Consider the following 13757-nt stretch of genomic DNA (forward strand, 5'->3'; position numbering starts at 1 on the left):
GGATGAGATGCAGTCTGAGTCTGTTCCCCAAGCATCTTGCGTGAGCCTGGCTCAGAGTCGGCCTCCATGGGTGTTTGCTGGTGAATGTGACAAGGCATAGCCAGTGGGGACAGAGGGGCTGTGGCTCCAGGCACCAAGCCTCGCCGTCCCCATGGAGGGAATGTTTCCAGAGACTGTGGGATTTGGATCTGGAGAGGCCCTAAAGGACACCAGGCCCAGAATCTGCCTGGTCCCCAGGGTGGCCCTGGGCGAGGGCCTGACAGAAGCCTATACCTCAAAGGGACAGACAGACAGACTGGGAGAGCACAGACCCAATGATATGATTGGGAGCTTCAGACTGAAACGGGATGTAAGAAAGAGAAGGTTCCAGAGCCTGTACCAGGCACCACAGTGAGACTTAGACTGGGGAGGGAAAGGGAGCCCACACCTGCCGGCGCCCTCTGTGCCAGGTGCTGGGCCAGGCCTTCTCACAGAGGCTAAAACTCACCAGGTTCTCCATCCCCAGGCGAGGGAGGGACCAACACCCCCGTTTTACAGAGGAGGAAACTGAGGCTCAGAGAAGGGATGTGAATGACTCGAGACCACACAGCTGATGCTGGAGATGTGGAAACCACACCTCTGAGCCAGGGGGCTGACAGAGAGCTCTAGAATGAGCAGGAGAAGGAAGGGACACAGGACGGAGCATCTGATTGGCCCACATTGAGGCAGGTGTCCAGGTGTGGCCCAACCACTTATGGTCGGGGGGGTCAGTTAATAACCCACATGGGCTGTCCCTGTGTACGAGGACTGGCAGTGCAGTGGGGGGTGTGCTGCAGGCCTCCCAGCCGACAGGCAGCATGTATAAAACTTCCCTGATCAAAGTTCGGACACTGGACTCCAGGTTGAGTAGTTGTGAAGGGACGGGGGAGAAGAGGACAAGTTCACTCATCTTGTTACCTGTTAGCATTCTCAGACTCCTCAAAGCAGAGTATCAATATTCTCTTGTCCCACTTGGCTGCTCATTTCATTTCTAGAAAGGTTATTCATTCATTCAACAAACACCACCAACTCAATGCCAGCGCTCAGGGTAGGGGTAGGGATTTGAATTAGATCCACTTCCTGATTTCTGGGTCACTGGGAGCCTCAGACACAAATATCTGGGTCTGTGGGCATCAGGAAAGGCTTCACAGAGGAGGTGACACTTGAATTGGTTCTTGAAGGATGAAGAAGAGTTCAACAAGAAACATAGGAAAGAGGGAGAGAAGACAGGCCTTGGAGGCAGATGGAATTTTCAGTGTTAAGGAGATGGGAAGGGCCTTGCTGAGTTCAGGGAGCAATGAGAAACCTGGCAGCTGGAGCAGAGGGTCTGAGGCCAGGTGTGACAGGGGAAGAGCGGGGCCTTGAGTGCCATGATTAGGTCTTTGGGCTTCTCCTGAAATTGTTGGGGGCTCTTGGACTGAGAACCCAACAAAGGGCTACATAAACTGTAAAGTGCAGCAATGGGGTATGGCAATGGCAGTACAGTGAGGTGGGGCAGAGGAGCTTCCACTTGGCAAGGGCAGTGAATGGGTGCTGGAAGTCTGGGAGACATGATGACAGTGGTCGCGATCCCACTTACTGAGCCCGTCTCTTGTGCCCAGGCATTATCCCCACTGAACAGATGGGGACAGTGAGGCTGAGAGGGGAGAAGGGACTTAGTAAGTTTCCAGTGCTAGGAAGCAACAGAGCCAGGATTCCCCCTGGTGCGTGCTGTACAGCCTCCAAGATCTGGGGGTGAAGACCCGTGAGGAGAGGAGGGCGGGCCCCCCGGCTGGTAGGACCCCAGTGTTATCAGAGGAAGCAGCATCAGCCGTGCCGTGTGCGTCCCTGTAGTTGTCAGTGGTTTAAGAGAAATTAATTAATCTGATTTGTAATCCATGTTCAAATGCTCCAGAAAAAAATTGGTTTTCAGAGTTTTCTTTATTAGCTTTATGAGTTTAATAAATTGAGCATTAAATAAATAAACCAATAAAAACTCAGAGGAGATGGAGACGTGTGCTCATGTCCTGGGACTCTTCAAGGAAAAGATGTCCCTAAAAAGGGAACTTCGTACTCTGCAGTCACAGGCGATCCTGGGCGGAGGGCCGTGTGTTTGTCAGGGGGGATGTTCAGTTGGGTTTAGAGAGAATCCACACCCTCAGCCACACCTACTGGGTGCCGGGCTTAGGCGGAGTAATGAGAACTTGGGGTGTTCAGAGCCTTGAGGGCAGACAGACATGGGCGTGGTACCCAGAGAGCACGGGAGGGGGACTGATGAGTGAAGAGGTGGGTGGATGCCCAGAGCAGGGGGGACATATGTGGTGATGCTGCCGTGTGACCTTGAACCTGCCCTCTGCACCTCCATGTGCTCATCTGTAGAATGGGGAGGGGACCCACATCTTCATTTTAGGGTCCTTGAGGATTTCAAGAGGTGATGCAGGTGGATGCTAATTGAGCTCAGTCATGTTAGTGAGACAGACAGAGAATTGAGCCAGGAGTGCTCTGTCCAGCTCAGGCCAGCCAGAAGCTAGGACTGACCTTGAACCCAGGGTGGTGACGAGAGGGTGGCGTGGTTGGGGCCTGTGAACCTGGGGTCAGGGAAGCTGCTCCCAGGAATCGTGGAGACTCCAGTAAGGGTGATCAACAAAGGCGTGTTGACACACACGGGACTAGAGAAAGGCAGACGCCAGCTCTCATGGAGTGCCCTCGTCATGTCAGCACGGTGCCAAGGCATTACATGCACTCAGCCTTCCAGCAGCCCCGTAGGCAGGAACCATCATTCGTATTTTACAGGAGAAGAAATTGAGGCTCAGAGAGGTTAAATATCTTGACCAAAGTCACACAGCAAAGAAGTTATGGAACCAGGATGGACCCCCAGGCTGCCTACTCCAGCACCCTGCCCTTCCCACGGCCCCACACACTTCTCCCCTCCCAGGTGGCACTGTCTCCCCAGGGGCAGGTGGGCAGGGGGGGCTCCCACCAGACCAGACTGGGGGTTAAGACCGACATGCCCTACCTCACAGGCGGAACAGGACTGTATTGGTTGGTTTAGTATTCATTCAACATTTATTGCTCACCTTAGCATGTGTGGGGCCTTGTAGTCAGTACCTAAGATACAGAGGCGACTGAGGGGAAGGTGGACCTGGAAATATGTAAAGTGGAGCCCTTAGGATAAAGGGTACAACGGGGAGGGGGGCATGAGGATAGGGAACTCAGAGAGGGAGACATCATCCAAGACTGGAGAGGGGAAGGGGGGCTTCCTGGAGGAAGGGGTGCCCAAGCTAAATCCTTCAAAAGAAGCAGCTGTTTGCGGGGCAAAGGGTGGGAGTGGGGGGATGGCGTTCCGGGAAGTAGGGACGGCGGGACGAGGGGCTTGGAGGTTTCCATGAAGAATGGGGAGGGCTTGTGTGGGTCGCCAGCCAGCCCGTGGCCTGTGCTGTGGTCATGAAGCTGCCCTCTCGGTCTGAAGCTTCTGGATTGGGGGAGGAGCAGGACGGGGAGGGGGGAGGTGGGGGGCAGATTGACACGAGAGAGCGAGGCGGCCAGAGGGGAAGCCTCAGGCAGCTCCCCTGGGCCAGAGCTCTGGAGCGCCCCCCCCACGGCACCCCACCATCCCCTAACCCCCAGGGCCTGCCGCATCCCGGCCTCCCAGCCCAGGTGTGCAAGCAGAAACACACCCATCGGGAATGCCCAGCACAATTCTGGGGAGCGGGAACTATTGTCCCCATCTTCCTGATGAGGAAATTGACACTCAGGCTTGCCCAAGGTCACAGAGCCGGTGAGCCCGAGTCAGGATGGAGATCAGGACCTGGGCGCTGGATCCAGGGCCTTGCTGCTGGCAGGGCCTTCCCCCCACACCACCCCCCGGACCCCGCCCCGGGCTCCAGAGCCCCTCAGGGAGGAGCGGAAGGGAGGCAGGAAGGCTGAGAACCTTTCACCCTGAGCAGCTCTGCGTCTCTGGTCAGGATTTGCAGCTTCCACGCAGCATTCCTGGAGGGGCCTGCTCCTGGCCTCAGAAAGCCTGCTCTGGCCCCCTGACCACCCTCTGTGCTTGTTGCTTTACCCTGACAGCTCACTGCATCTCCACACTGAGAATAGGCAGCGTCGTTGAGCCCATTATACAGATAAGTAAGCTGAGGCTCAGAGAGCTGACTTTACTTGCCCAGTCACCAGCCAGCAAGTGGTGGGACCAGGCCTTGCCTCTGAGTCCATCTGATTCCAGTGCCACCTGTCTATGGCTGGGCTTGCTTCTCAGTGCCACCAATCCTTCCAGGGTGGGAGGCATGGAGGCAGGAAGTTGGGGCTCACAGAGAGGAGGGGACCCCGCTGGTGCCCCCAGCTCCTCCCACATGCCGTTAGTAGCTCTCACCCAGCATGGTAGACAAAGGCAGCCCGGTAATTGGGAGTGAGTATTTCATGCATCCCCCCCCGATGTTTTATTGGGTGGAGAGATGCTTGGAGACCAAACGGATGGCACATTCCGTTTATAAAGTGTGTGCATCGTGTTTTATTTCCTGAGTTTTTGCAATCTAGATAACAGATGATGCCCCGGGTGGCTGGCGCTGCCTCCGTAATGGCGGCACCGAGCCTTTGGAGAAGTATTAATAATAGATTGTGTTGATGAGTTTGGAGAAAGTAGCAATCGACCCCCTGCTGCCAAGGCATTAGCACGGCTCTTCGCTCTTCTGAACGCAGCCTGCACGGTGGCGGCGGCTGCAAATGCGGGTCACTTGCCCTGCTGCCCCCACCCCTTTTGCTGGGAACCACAAAGGCCTGCTGACCGCAGCCTAGGACCCTGGCCCTGCCTTGCTGGCACATAGATGCGGCCAGTGCCTATCCGCTCATGGGCCACAGAGGCCAGGCTGCAGACCTCGTGGGCCCCTAAGACAGGAGGTGGAGCATGGGGACAGACAGAGGGACAGTGAAGGGGGAGCAGGGCAGGGGCATCCTCTGTGTCAGAGAAGCAGGTTCTGCAAACCTGGGCTCCTTCCCCAGCCTCTCTCTTGGCAGGGCTGGACGGCCAGCCAGATTCCTCGAGGCCTCTGCCTCAGGTTGCCATGGACAGTTGGGTAGGTTGTCCCCTGAACAAGGGTATCCAGCCAAAGGGCCAACTTGGTGTCGAAATCCAGCTCATGTTCTTCTTGCAAAGTCATGTCTTGTGTGGGTTGGTGGGGTCCTGTCTTCCTGGAGCAGACAGCCTGGCCTGAGCGTCAGCCCACCCCAAGCCTTCACTCACCTTCTCGAACACTCATTGAGGCCTCCTGGAGGATCAGGTGGAGCCAGGTCCTGCCTTGTGGAGTTGGGAGCTGAAAGGGGCATGCACTGTCACTCCGATGTGACCCTCACTCGCCCAGTTACATGCTCAGTATCATTGCATCCTGACGACAGCCCTTTGAGGGAGGTCCTGTTGACATCCCCATTTTACAGTACAGGGAACTGAGGTTCAGGTGAGCAAAGACGAGGCTATCTTCCCCAGACCAGGGCGTCAAAGAAGGCTTCCCAGAGGAGGTGGCGTTGGAGTTGGGCATTGCAGGATGAGTAGGAGCCTGCTGGGTAGGATAGAGGTGGGTGGCAGGGGTTGCTGGGATGTCCCCAATTTGAGTGCTGTGGCTGGTGCCAGGGCAATGGGCAGAGCTGGGGTTGGCCCTGTCCACGCGCCCCAGCAGCTCGCCGTGGGCGGTGCTGATGGCAGCCCCGGGAAGGGAGGCAGGCCGAGTGCCTTGCATTTATGGCCGTTTCTGTTCCAGAACCGATTAGTGGAGAATTGCAGCTGTAATCTGTGCCTGTGATGGCAAGCCATAAAGAGGGATGGGATGTGCGCAGCGCTCCCAAGGTGGCGCCCGCAGACGTGGCCCGGGGACGCGGGGAATGAAAAATGGTTTTAATTCCCTCCCAGCAGCAATAATTTGATTCTTCATAAATTTTTCCATCAAAGTGTTGTTGAGGCTGAGTTCCCACAGAGCAGGGCACGTGACAGGGATGAGGGGCCTGGAGGAGCGGTCAGTAGGGGTGGGCAGAGGAGGGTCACGCTGCTCAGACCCTTCTGCACATGCGCACGCTGGCGGAGGCACGGAGGCCCCTGCCCGGCTTTGTTGGGAGATGGAAGACAGATCCACTGTGTCATGGAGGGACCAGAGCAGGCCCAGGCTCAGAGTCGGGTCCATCATTTACCACCCCCGGGACCCTGAGCAGGTGCTTCTGCCTGTCAGAACCTCAATTTCCTAATCTCTAAAATGGGATTAATATTCGTTCCTGGGTCACAGGGTTTTTGCGAATATTGAACGCATTTCTGCACACACAGTGCTTAGAAGGGCACCTGGCGAGCCGACATGCCCAGTGAACACCTCTGTGCAGGCGGAGATGCCTAAGCTGAAACGAGAGCTGAGTAGGTGTTGGCGAAGCCAAGTGGCCGAGAAAGAGCACGTGGGAAGGCCAGTGTGACGGTGCTCTGGAGAAACTGCAGGCTGTTCCGTGGGGCACAGCCTGGGGGAGACGAGGCAGGATCCTGAAGGGCCTTGAGTGCCAGACTCAAGCACTTGGATGTTGTCCCAAAGGCACTAGGGAGCCATGGAAGAGTCTGGAGCAGGGAAGTGGCGTGATCAGAATATGTGGTTTAGAAAGATCCCTCTGGCTCTCATCCTGGAGGGTGAGTTGATGGGTGGGAGGGGCTGAGAGCCCAGGCAGGGGACTGGGGCAGCCGCTGGGGCAGGAAAGGAGGGGCCAAGGCTTGGGGGTGGGTTGGGCAGGCCCAAGGATTGCTTGGACATTGGGGTGAGGGAGGGGCAGGGAGGAGGAAGAGCAGGGCCAGGAGTGAGCGTTGATGGCACCTGACTCTGGGGGAAGGTCTAGGCTGACCCTACACTCTGCCCTCTAGTGGCTACTGTGTCTCTGAGCAGGAAGGGCCCTGAGCTGACACAGCCGAGAGGGCACCTCTGGGCAGGGGCCGTGGGACGGGCCGTGGGGCTGGCCGGCCAGAAGGGGAAGGCTGCAGGCCCTGCCCCTCTCTGGCTCCGTGCCCAGGGAGGGTCTCTCCCACTCGGGCTGGACGGTCAGGGAGGCAGGAGGGGGAGGCCCTGGGTGGGCAGCGGCCTCTGGGAGGGACCCCTGCGCCCAGCCAGCATGCCCGCTCTGTGCACCCGCAGGCTCTTCGCGGCCAAGTGCAGCGGCTGCATGGAGAAGATCGCGCCCACCGAGTTCGTGATGCGGGCGCTGGAGTGCGTGTACCACCTGGGCTGCTTCTGCTGCTGCGTGTGTGAGCGGCAGCTCCGCAAGGGCGACGAGTTTGTGCTCAAGGAGGGCCAGCTGCTGTGCAAGGGCGACTACGAGAAGGAGAAGGACCTGCTCAGCTCCGTGAGCCCCGACGAGTCCGACTCGGGTGAGCCATGCCGGGAGCTGGGGCAGGCGGCGAGGAGGGCGCTTGGTGGGGGGGCAGGCGGCGAGGAGGGCGCTTGGTGGGGTGCCATGCGGGGTGCCCGTGCCGGAGAGGCTCGCTCCTGCCCCCAGACCCACAGACAGCACACCCCCATCCGTGTGCATATGTGCACTGGTGTCCACAGACACACATGCACACGGACACTAATGTGTGCACACCCCCACTGGCACACAAATGCACCTGCGGACACTACCACCAAGGCACACATACCCGTGCCCATGCATACGTGCATGTGATCACAAATGCACACCTACAAGCACATAAAATGCATGTGCGGATACGCAGGCCCAGGAGTGTTTATACACAGACACACAGACATGTATAGACATCTGCTTACATGCCCAAGCATGCAAAAGCCCACACCCAGGGGCACACACATGCACACACACATGCGTGTGCACACCTGACCCAGGACACGCCTGCCCTAAGCACCTCCACACATGGCAGCACACGTTTGTCCACGTACTCACGGGTGCCGTGGTTTGCACACATGTGCACATACACCCTGCTCTCTGGCCCGCCGCCCCTCCCCCTCTCTTTTCCTTGCGAGGCCCCCTGGCGGCCCAGCACCATGGGGTCTCTGCCAGCACCGGGTCTGCAGGCTGCTGATGTCCCAGGGGCCGGGATCTGATGTGTCCGCTTGCCATCAGCCCCCCTAGAGCCCTCAGCATTGGGGAGCAGGAGCCCTGAGCCGTTCCCTGTTTCCTGGCGTGGGGCCTGCGTCCTCGGGGAGAGGGAAAGACCCCATTTCCCAGGCTGAAGGTACCTCTCTACTCCGCTCCGGCTCCCAGAAGGACTCCGTATGGAGTGTGGAGCCCTCTTGGCAGGAAGGGCAGGGCCAGCTGGGAACAAGTCTTAGGAGGGAAAAGCCAGGGAGGTGGCTGCGCCCTGTCATTCCTGGGGTGGTGGGGAGAGGCTGGAGCCGGGAGCGTGGAGAGGAGATGCCCTGGTCCACTGGGGCCCTTGGGGTAACCGAGAGCCTACGGTCACAGGATCTGCCCATACAGAAGGGCTTTGTCACTGCCAGGGCCCTTGGTGGAGGTAGTGAGCTCCCCATCCATCTGTCCCTCTGTCCATCCCTGGGCAGGGCACCACTGTAGCTGCCTGGACTCCTGTGGGAGAGCAGACCCTGGCCTGGTACCACTGGCCTGTTCAGACCAGGCCCGGGGAGGGGTCTCTGAGGGAGGGGCTGGCCCCACCCACAGGGGCTCATGCTCAGAGGAAGACAGGCCTGGGGAAGGGAGGCTAGTTCAGGCTCGGGGTGGGGGCAGCAGGAAGCACATGGTGGGGAAGCTGTGCCGTCTGTCTGGCACTGGCATCTCTGAGATCCACAACTCCAGGGTGTGCAAGTGGCTGTGTGTGCATGGTAGGCATGGGTGTGTCTCTGGGTGAATACGGGTGCTTCTGCATGCACGTGTGTGTGTGCCTGTCAGGTGTGTGCATGCCTGTATGTCTCTGCCTGTGAGCGTGCACCTGTGTGTGTGTAAATATGTCTGTGAGCTGCACATGCTCTACGTTTGTGGGTCCACGTGCCAGTCTGCATGTGCGAGTGCTGGTGGGTGGGTGCACCTGTGTGCGTGTGCGTGTGTGTGTGTGTGCGTGTGTGTGCGTGTGCGTGTGTGTGTGTGTGTGCCACAGTCATGAAGACTCCCCTGGGAGAACATCTAGAGAGTGTGTTTTGCCTGTCAGGTCTTAGTGCCTGGAAGCTTCAAGGAAGCAGGCTCCCCGGAGTCTCCTTGCTGGCGCTGGGCTAATGCCGTGGGGACCCGTTTCCTCCAAGCTCCACATACTGGGCCGGGTCTGCAGGGGGCCGGAGGCCAGCGTGGCCGGTGTGGGCAGGAGGTGATGGGATCCCACCAGGCAGCAGGGGTTCAAGGCTGTACACAGCTGTACCAGGCTGATGGGCTGGGTTGTGTCCTCCACAGTAAAGAGCGAGGACGAGGATGGGGACATGAAGCCGACCAAGGGGCAGGGCAGCCAGAGCAAGGGCAGCGGGGATGACGGGAAGGACCCGCGGAGGCCCAAGCGGCCGCGGACCATCCTCACCACGCAGCAGCGAAGAGCCTTCAAGGCCTCATTCGAGGTCTCCTCCAAGCCCTGCCGGAAGGTGAGGGGTGGCCAGGGTGGGGCAGGCCTGACACCCCACCCCGCCGCCTTTCCAGACACCTCCCCTGCCGCCCTCGCTGGGGGTGAGGACATCCCTCCGCCTCCCGCCCGTCCCACAGTCCCCCTAGACGCGTCCCCTCCTGGCGGCACCCCACCCCGGGCCCCACGGGGGCCTGACCTGTCTCCCTCTCTCCGGGCAGGTCCGAGAGACGCTGGCGGCAGAGACGGGCCTCAGCGTGCGCGTGGTTCAGGTCTGGTTTCAGAACCAAAGAGCCAAGGTGAGAGGCCCCCTCCCACCCGTGCTGGGCATGGGTGGAGTGGAGGGGAGCAGGCCGAAGAGCCACCGGGGCCTGATGTGGGGGTGTGGGTGGGGCAGGGAACGAACAGGGCGGAGGCGGACCGGCCCCAACTGTGTCTCCTGCAGATGAAGAAGTTGGCGCGGCGGCACCAGCAGCAGCAGGAGCAGCAGAACTCGCAGCGCCTGGGTCAAGGTGAGCCGGGGCCGGGGGCCGGGGGTGGGGACGGGCTCCAGTCCCTGGTGACGAGACTCCCAGGAAACCTTCCACCAAGGCCCTCGGAGCTCGGGCAACTTCTGCCTTGGAACCAGCTGAGATCAATAAAGTAGAGAGGAGCACAGATGGCAGGGTGAGCGGCCTGGAGGGGTGGCAGAATTTCCCCAAACGGCCACCGCTGCCTCCCCGTCACTGTGTGCCAGGCACTGTTCTCGCCATTCGATGCTCTCCGTCTCTCTGAATTCTCCCAGATGCCCAGGAGGAAGGGCACTGTCGCATCCCTTTTCATATATGAAGAGACAGACTCAGTGAGACCAAGGGACTTGTCGGGATCACTCAGCTGGTCAGGGGCAAAGCCAGGCCTCAGCCCTGAGCAAGGAGCTCCTAGGCCGGTGCTAGCATGACCATGCACCCTGCTGCCCACGTTAGAATGCAGCAGAAGTCTCCAGAGAAAGTCTGCAGGGTGTTGAGGGTCCAGGACGAGCTCCTGCTGGGTGGTGAGGGACAAATTTAAGGGCGAGGGCCAGGTCCCCCAACATTGGGCTATGCCAAAATTCCACATCTTGGGCCAGGGCTGGTCTCCCAGGCCCCATGGGGACATGGAGCCTTCAAGGCCTTGAAGGGAGGGCACAGAGAGCCCCTGAGACTGCTAAAGCAGAGTGGGGCCCCAGAGCCATCTGCTCCCAGGTGAGACAGGGGCCCCGGGATGGACACCAGGGCACTGATGGTGGTTCCTTCTGTCAGGCCTCTGGGGGCCAGGCTAGTGTCCCTGGCTGCACCCAGGCCTTCAAGGCAGTGGCCTCGGAGCCCAGTTCTTTCTCTGCTCCCTCTCCTGAGACAGCCCCGCCTCCTGGGGCTGCAGCCACTGCCTCAGATCTTCCTGCAGCCCCCAAGCTGTGCCGCCCTCTCGTGCTCCCAGCTGCCTCCTAGACGCAGCCTCCCCCAGAACGTTCCATAGTCCCCTGGAGCTCCTCCTGGCTCATACTGTGCTCCACACTGCTGCCCCTGCCGCCACGTCACCTCTCACCATTCCCATGCTACATGCTATGTCTGCTCAGTCACCAAGTCAGGCAGTGGTTTCTTGTCGGTGTCCCTAAGGCCCCTCCTATAGTCTCTCCCACAAATACCCTGATGGGGACCCGGCCCCTCCCCCTGACTTCCTCCTCCCAAGGGCCCCGCCTCTGTCCTCTCCCCTCCCAGCCTTTCTCCACAGTTCCCCTTCCACCCCCCAAGCCCTCCCCTGGCCTCCTGTGGCCTGGGGCTTTATCCTCACTCTGCTCAGCCCCCACGCCATTTCTCCCCCACGCGGCCTTCCCTCCTCCTCCAGCTCTGGCCCGTGGACTGGGCTCCCCACTCCCACCGGCGCTGTCCCTCCTCCCTGCCTCTGCTGCCCTCCAGCCTGGCAAGCCTGACCCCGTTTGGGCCTGTGGAGCCCCCTCGGGAGTAGGGGGCCCCTTCCTCCAGGAAGCCTTCCCTGAGCCTCTTTGGCCTGGGTGTGGGCCCTGTCTCGATGCTCTCAGGTGCAGGGCGTTCACTTTGTCTGTCCCCCGCGGCCTGAGCCTGGAGGGCGGGGCATTGGCAGAGGGAGGAGGTAGGGGGGCTCTGCCCTTTGATCATTCAATCCTGGAAGAGGAGCTGGAGGTGGGTGTGGGGGAGCTGGTGAGGAGACAATCAGATGTCTGGCTCAGTAGCCCTGGGGGCCCAGGGAGGCCGTAGGCCTCAGGCGGGCCAGGGCGTGTCCCTGGGCAAGTCCAGAGAAGGTCAGAGGGACGGCAGTTGGCCCCCTGGACTGGGGGTCATGTGGGAGGTCAGTGGGGATGCCTGGGGTACATCTGTGGGGGCTCAGGACAGGGCGGGCAGGGCCCATCGGTGAAGGTGTGCTCTGTCCCCAGAGGTCCTGTCAAGTCGCATGGAGGGCATGATGGCCTCCTACACGCCGCTGGCCCCGCCACAGCAGCAGATCGTGGCCATGGAACAGAGCCCCTACGGCAGCAGCGACCCCTTCCAGCAGGGCCTCACGCCGCCCCAAATGCCAGGTGACCACATGAACCCCTATGGTAAGCCTCCCCACCCCCCGCCCACCCCGGCCCCACCCCTGCCCCTGCTGCCCGGGCAGGCCTGGCAGCATGACGGCCGCCTGTCCCCCCAGGGCCCAGGCAGGGGCCAGCACAGCCCACCTGCCTCCTCCGGACAGGAAGGCGACACCCTGAGGTCCCACCCACAGCCCCCGGCCCCTTTGGTCAGGCACGGCAGCAGGGCATCCTGTCCCCCTCCCCTCCGACCACATACCCCGCAGGACCGACAGAGCCCCCAAAAGCCTGCACCCCGGTCCTGATGCCCCGTCTGCCCCGCAGGGAACGACTCCATCTTCCACGACATCGACAGCGATACCTCCTTAACCAGCCTCAGCGACTGCTTCCTCGGCTCCTCGGACGTGGGCTCCCTGCAGGCGCGGGTGGGGAACCCAATTGACCGGCTCTACTCCATGCAGAGTTCCTACTTCGCCTCCTGAGAGCAGCAGCCGGGCGCACGGACGCTTGGGCGAGGGTCCTGGGGTGGGACTGCGGCGCACAGCACAGCCAGCCTCGGCGCCCCGGCCCTGCCGCCCGCACAGACTCTGCAGACAGCCATACGGTGCCCTCCCCTGGGCCGGCCGGGCCTGGCCACGGCGCCCGCTCGGCACCGCCAGACAGGCAGACGGGCGCAGCCTGGGCAGGGGCTATGTCCTGCCCACGAGACCACGTCACTCCCGGGGACCCAGAGCTCGCGGATGCCACTTGCCCCCCAGCCCCACCTCAGCCTCCATCGCCTCCTCTCCCTCCCCATCTCTTTTTTGGGAAGCTTAAATTCTCTCTATTTTTTTAAGTGTCCTCTCTGTGTCCAGCCAACCTCCACGGCCTGGGCCTGGGCCGGCAGGGGCCCTGGGTGCCTCAGGATGACGATGTTGTGGGCGGTTACCTGTAGGGAGCCCTGCCTCCCACCGCGGGCAGACCTGCTGCCTAGTGTCACCCCTCCCCGCCCGAGCCTGGAGCAGAAGTGGGGAAGAGCTTGTGGGGCGCCAGGCCCACCGAGTCACGGGGGTTGGGGGTAGATTGAGCCCAGGCAGACTCCAAGGGACCGAGACACACATTCCAGTGCACACATACACTTAAAGGCACACCCACGCAGACCCGCACAGAGATCTGTAGAGACGCTGTAAGAGACAGCGAGGCCTCTGTGGAGCAGCCCAGGAAAGGGGACGAGGCCAGGTCGGGGCCGGGACCCCTCTTCTTAGAACAATAGGGGAGCAAGGGGGAGGGGAGGAGGAAAGGGAGAGGATGGGGCAGGCTCGAAGCACGTGGATCCAGAGGTGTCCGAGCCCAGATGGGGCTGCTGGGCAGGCAGGATGGCCCAGCCCCAGCCAGCTCCAAGGGAGAGACGGAGCCCGCAAACCAGGTAGAGTCAGGCCAAATGGCAGAACCCCAGGTGGAAAGGGACCTCAAAAGTCACTCACTGGGCATTCCACCTGAAGCCTGGCTCCTGCCCAAGCCACCTCTGCCTCTCCTCACGTACCTCCAGTGACAAGGAGCTCACTACTTCACTCCAGTCAGCTGCCCTTTTCTGCTGGTTTCACCTCTGCCTTTTTCAACTGAGTCCTCCCTTCTCCAAGGCAGGCTTTTCCAGCTCCTCCAGCCCTTCCTTTTAAAGCTGTACCCCCAACTGAGCTCCAG

At 60.7% G+C, this 13757-nt stretch overlaps 1 protein-coding gene across 2 annotated transcripts in view; it reads left to right on the top strand.

The window, feature by feature from the left end:
• The window catches only part of LMX1B (LIM homeobox transcription factor 1 beta), a 77974-nt gene extending 64706 nt beyond the window's left edge, over positions 1–13268 (top strand). The window contains exons 3-8 of one of the 2 annotated variants that reach the window (XM_046684158.1): positions 7140–7372; positions 9355–9536; positions 9736–9813; positions 9960–10026; positions 11940–12104; positions 12402–13268. In XM_046684158.1, the coding sequence (XP_046540114.1) occupies positions 7140–7372; positions 9355–9536; positions 9736–9813; positions 9960–10026; positions 11940–12104; positions 12402–12559 (883 nt within the window). In that variant the 3' untranslated portion in view covers positions 12560–13268. The remainder of the gene's footprint in view (positions 1–7139; positions 7373–9354; positions 9537–9735; positions 9814–9959; positions 10027–11939; positions 12105–12401) is intronic. The other variant, XM_046684168.1, reaches the window with a different exon arrangement.
• Positions 13269–13757: the final 489 nt, after the last annotated feature.

The sequence above is a fragment of the Equus quagga genome, chromosome 1 (assembly GCF_021613505.1).
Source record: "Equus quagga isolate Etosha38 chromosome 1, UCLA_HA_Equagga_1.0, whole genome shotgun sequence".
Lineage (NCBI taxonomy): Eukaryota > Metazoa > Chordata > Mammalia > Perissodactyla > Equidae > Equus > Equus quagga.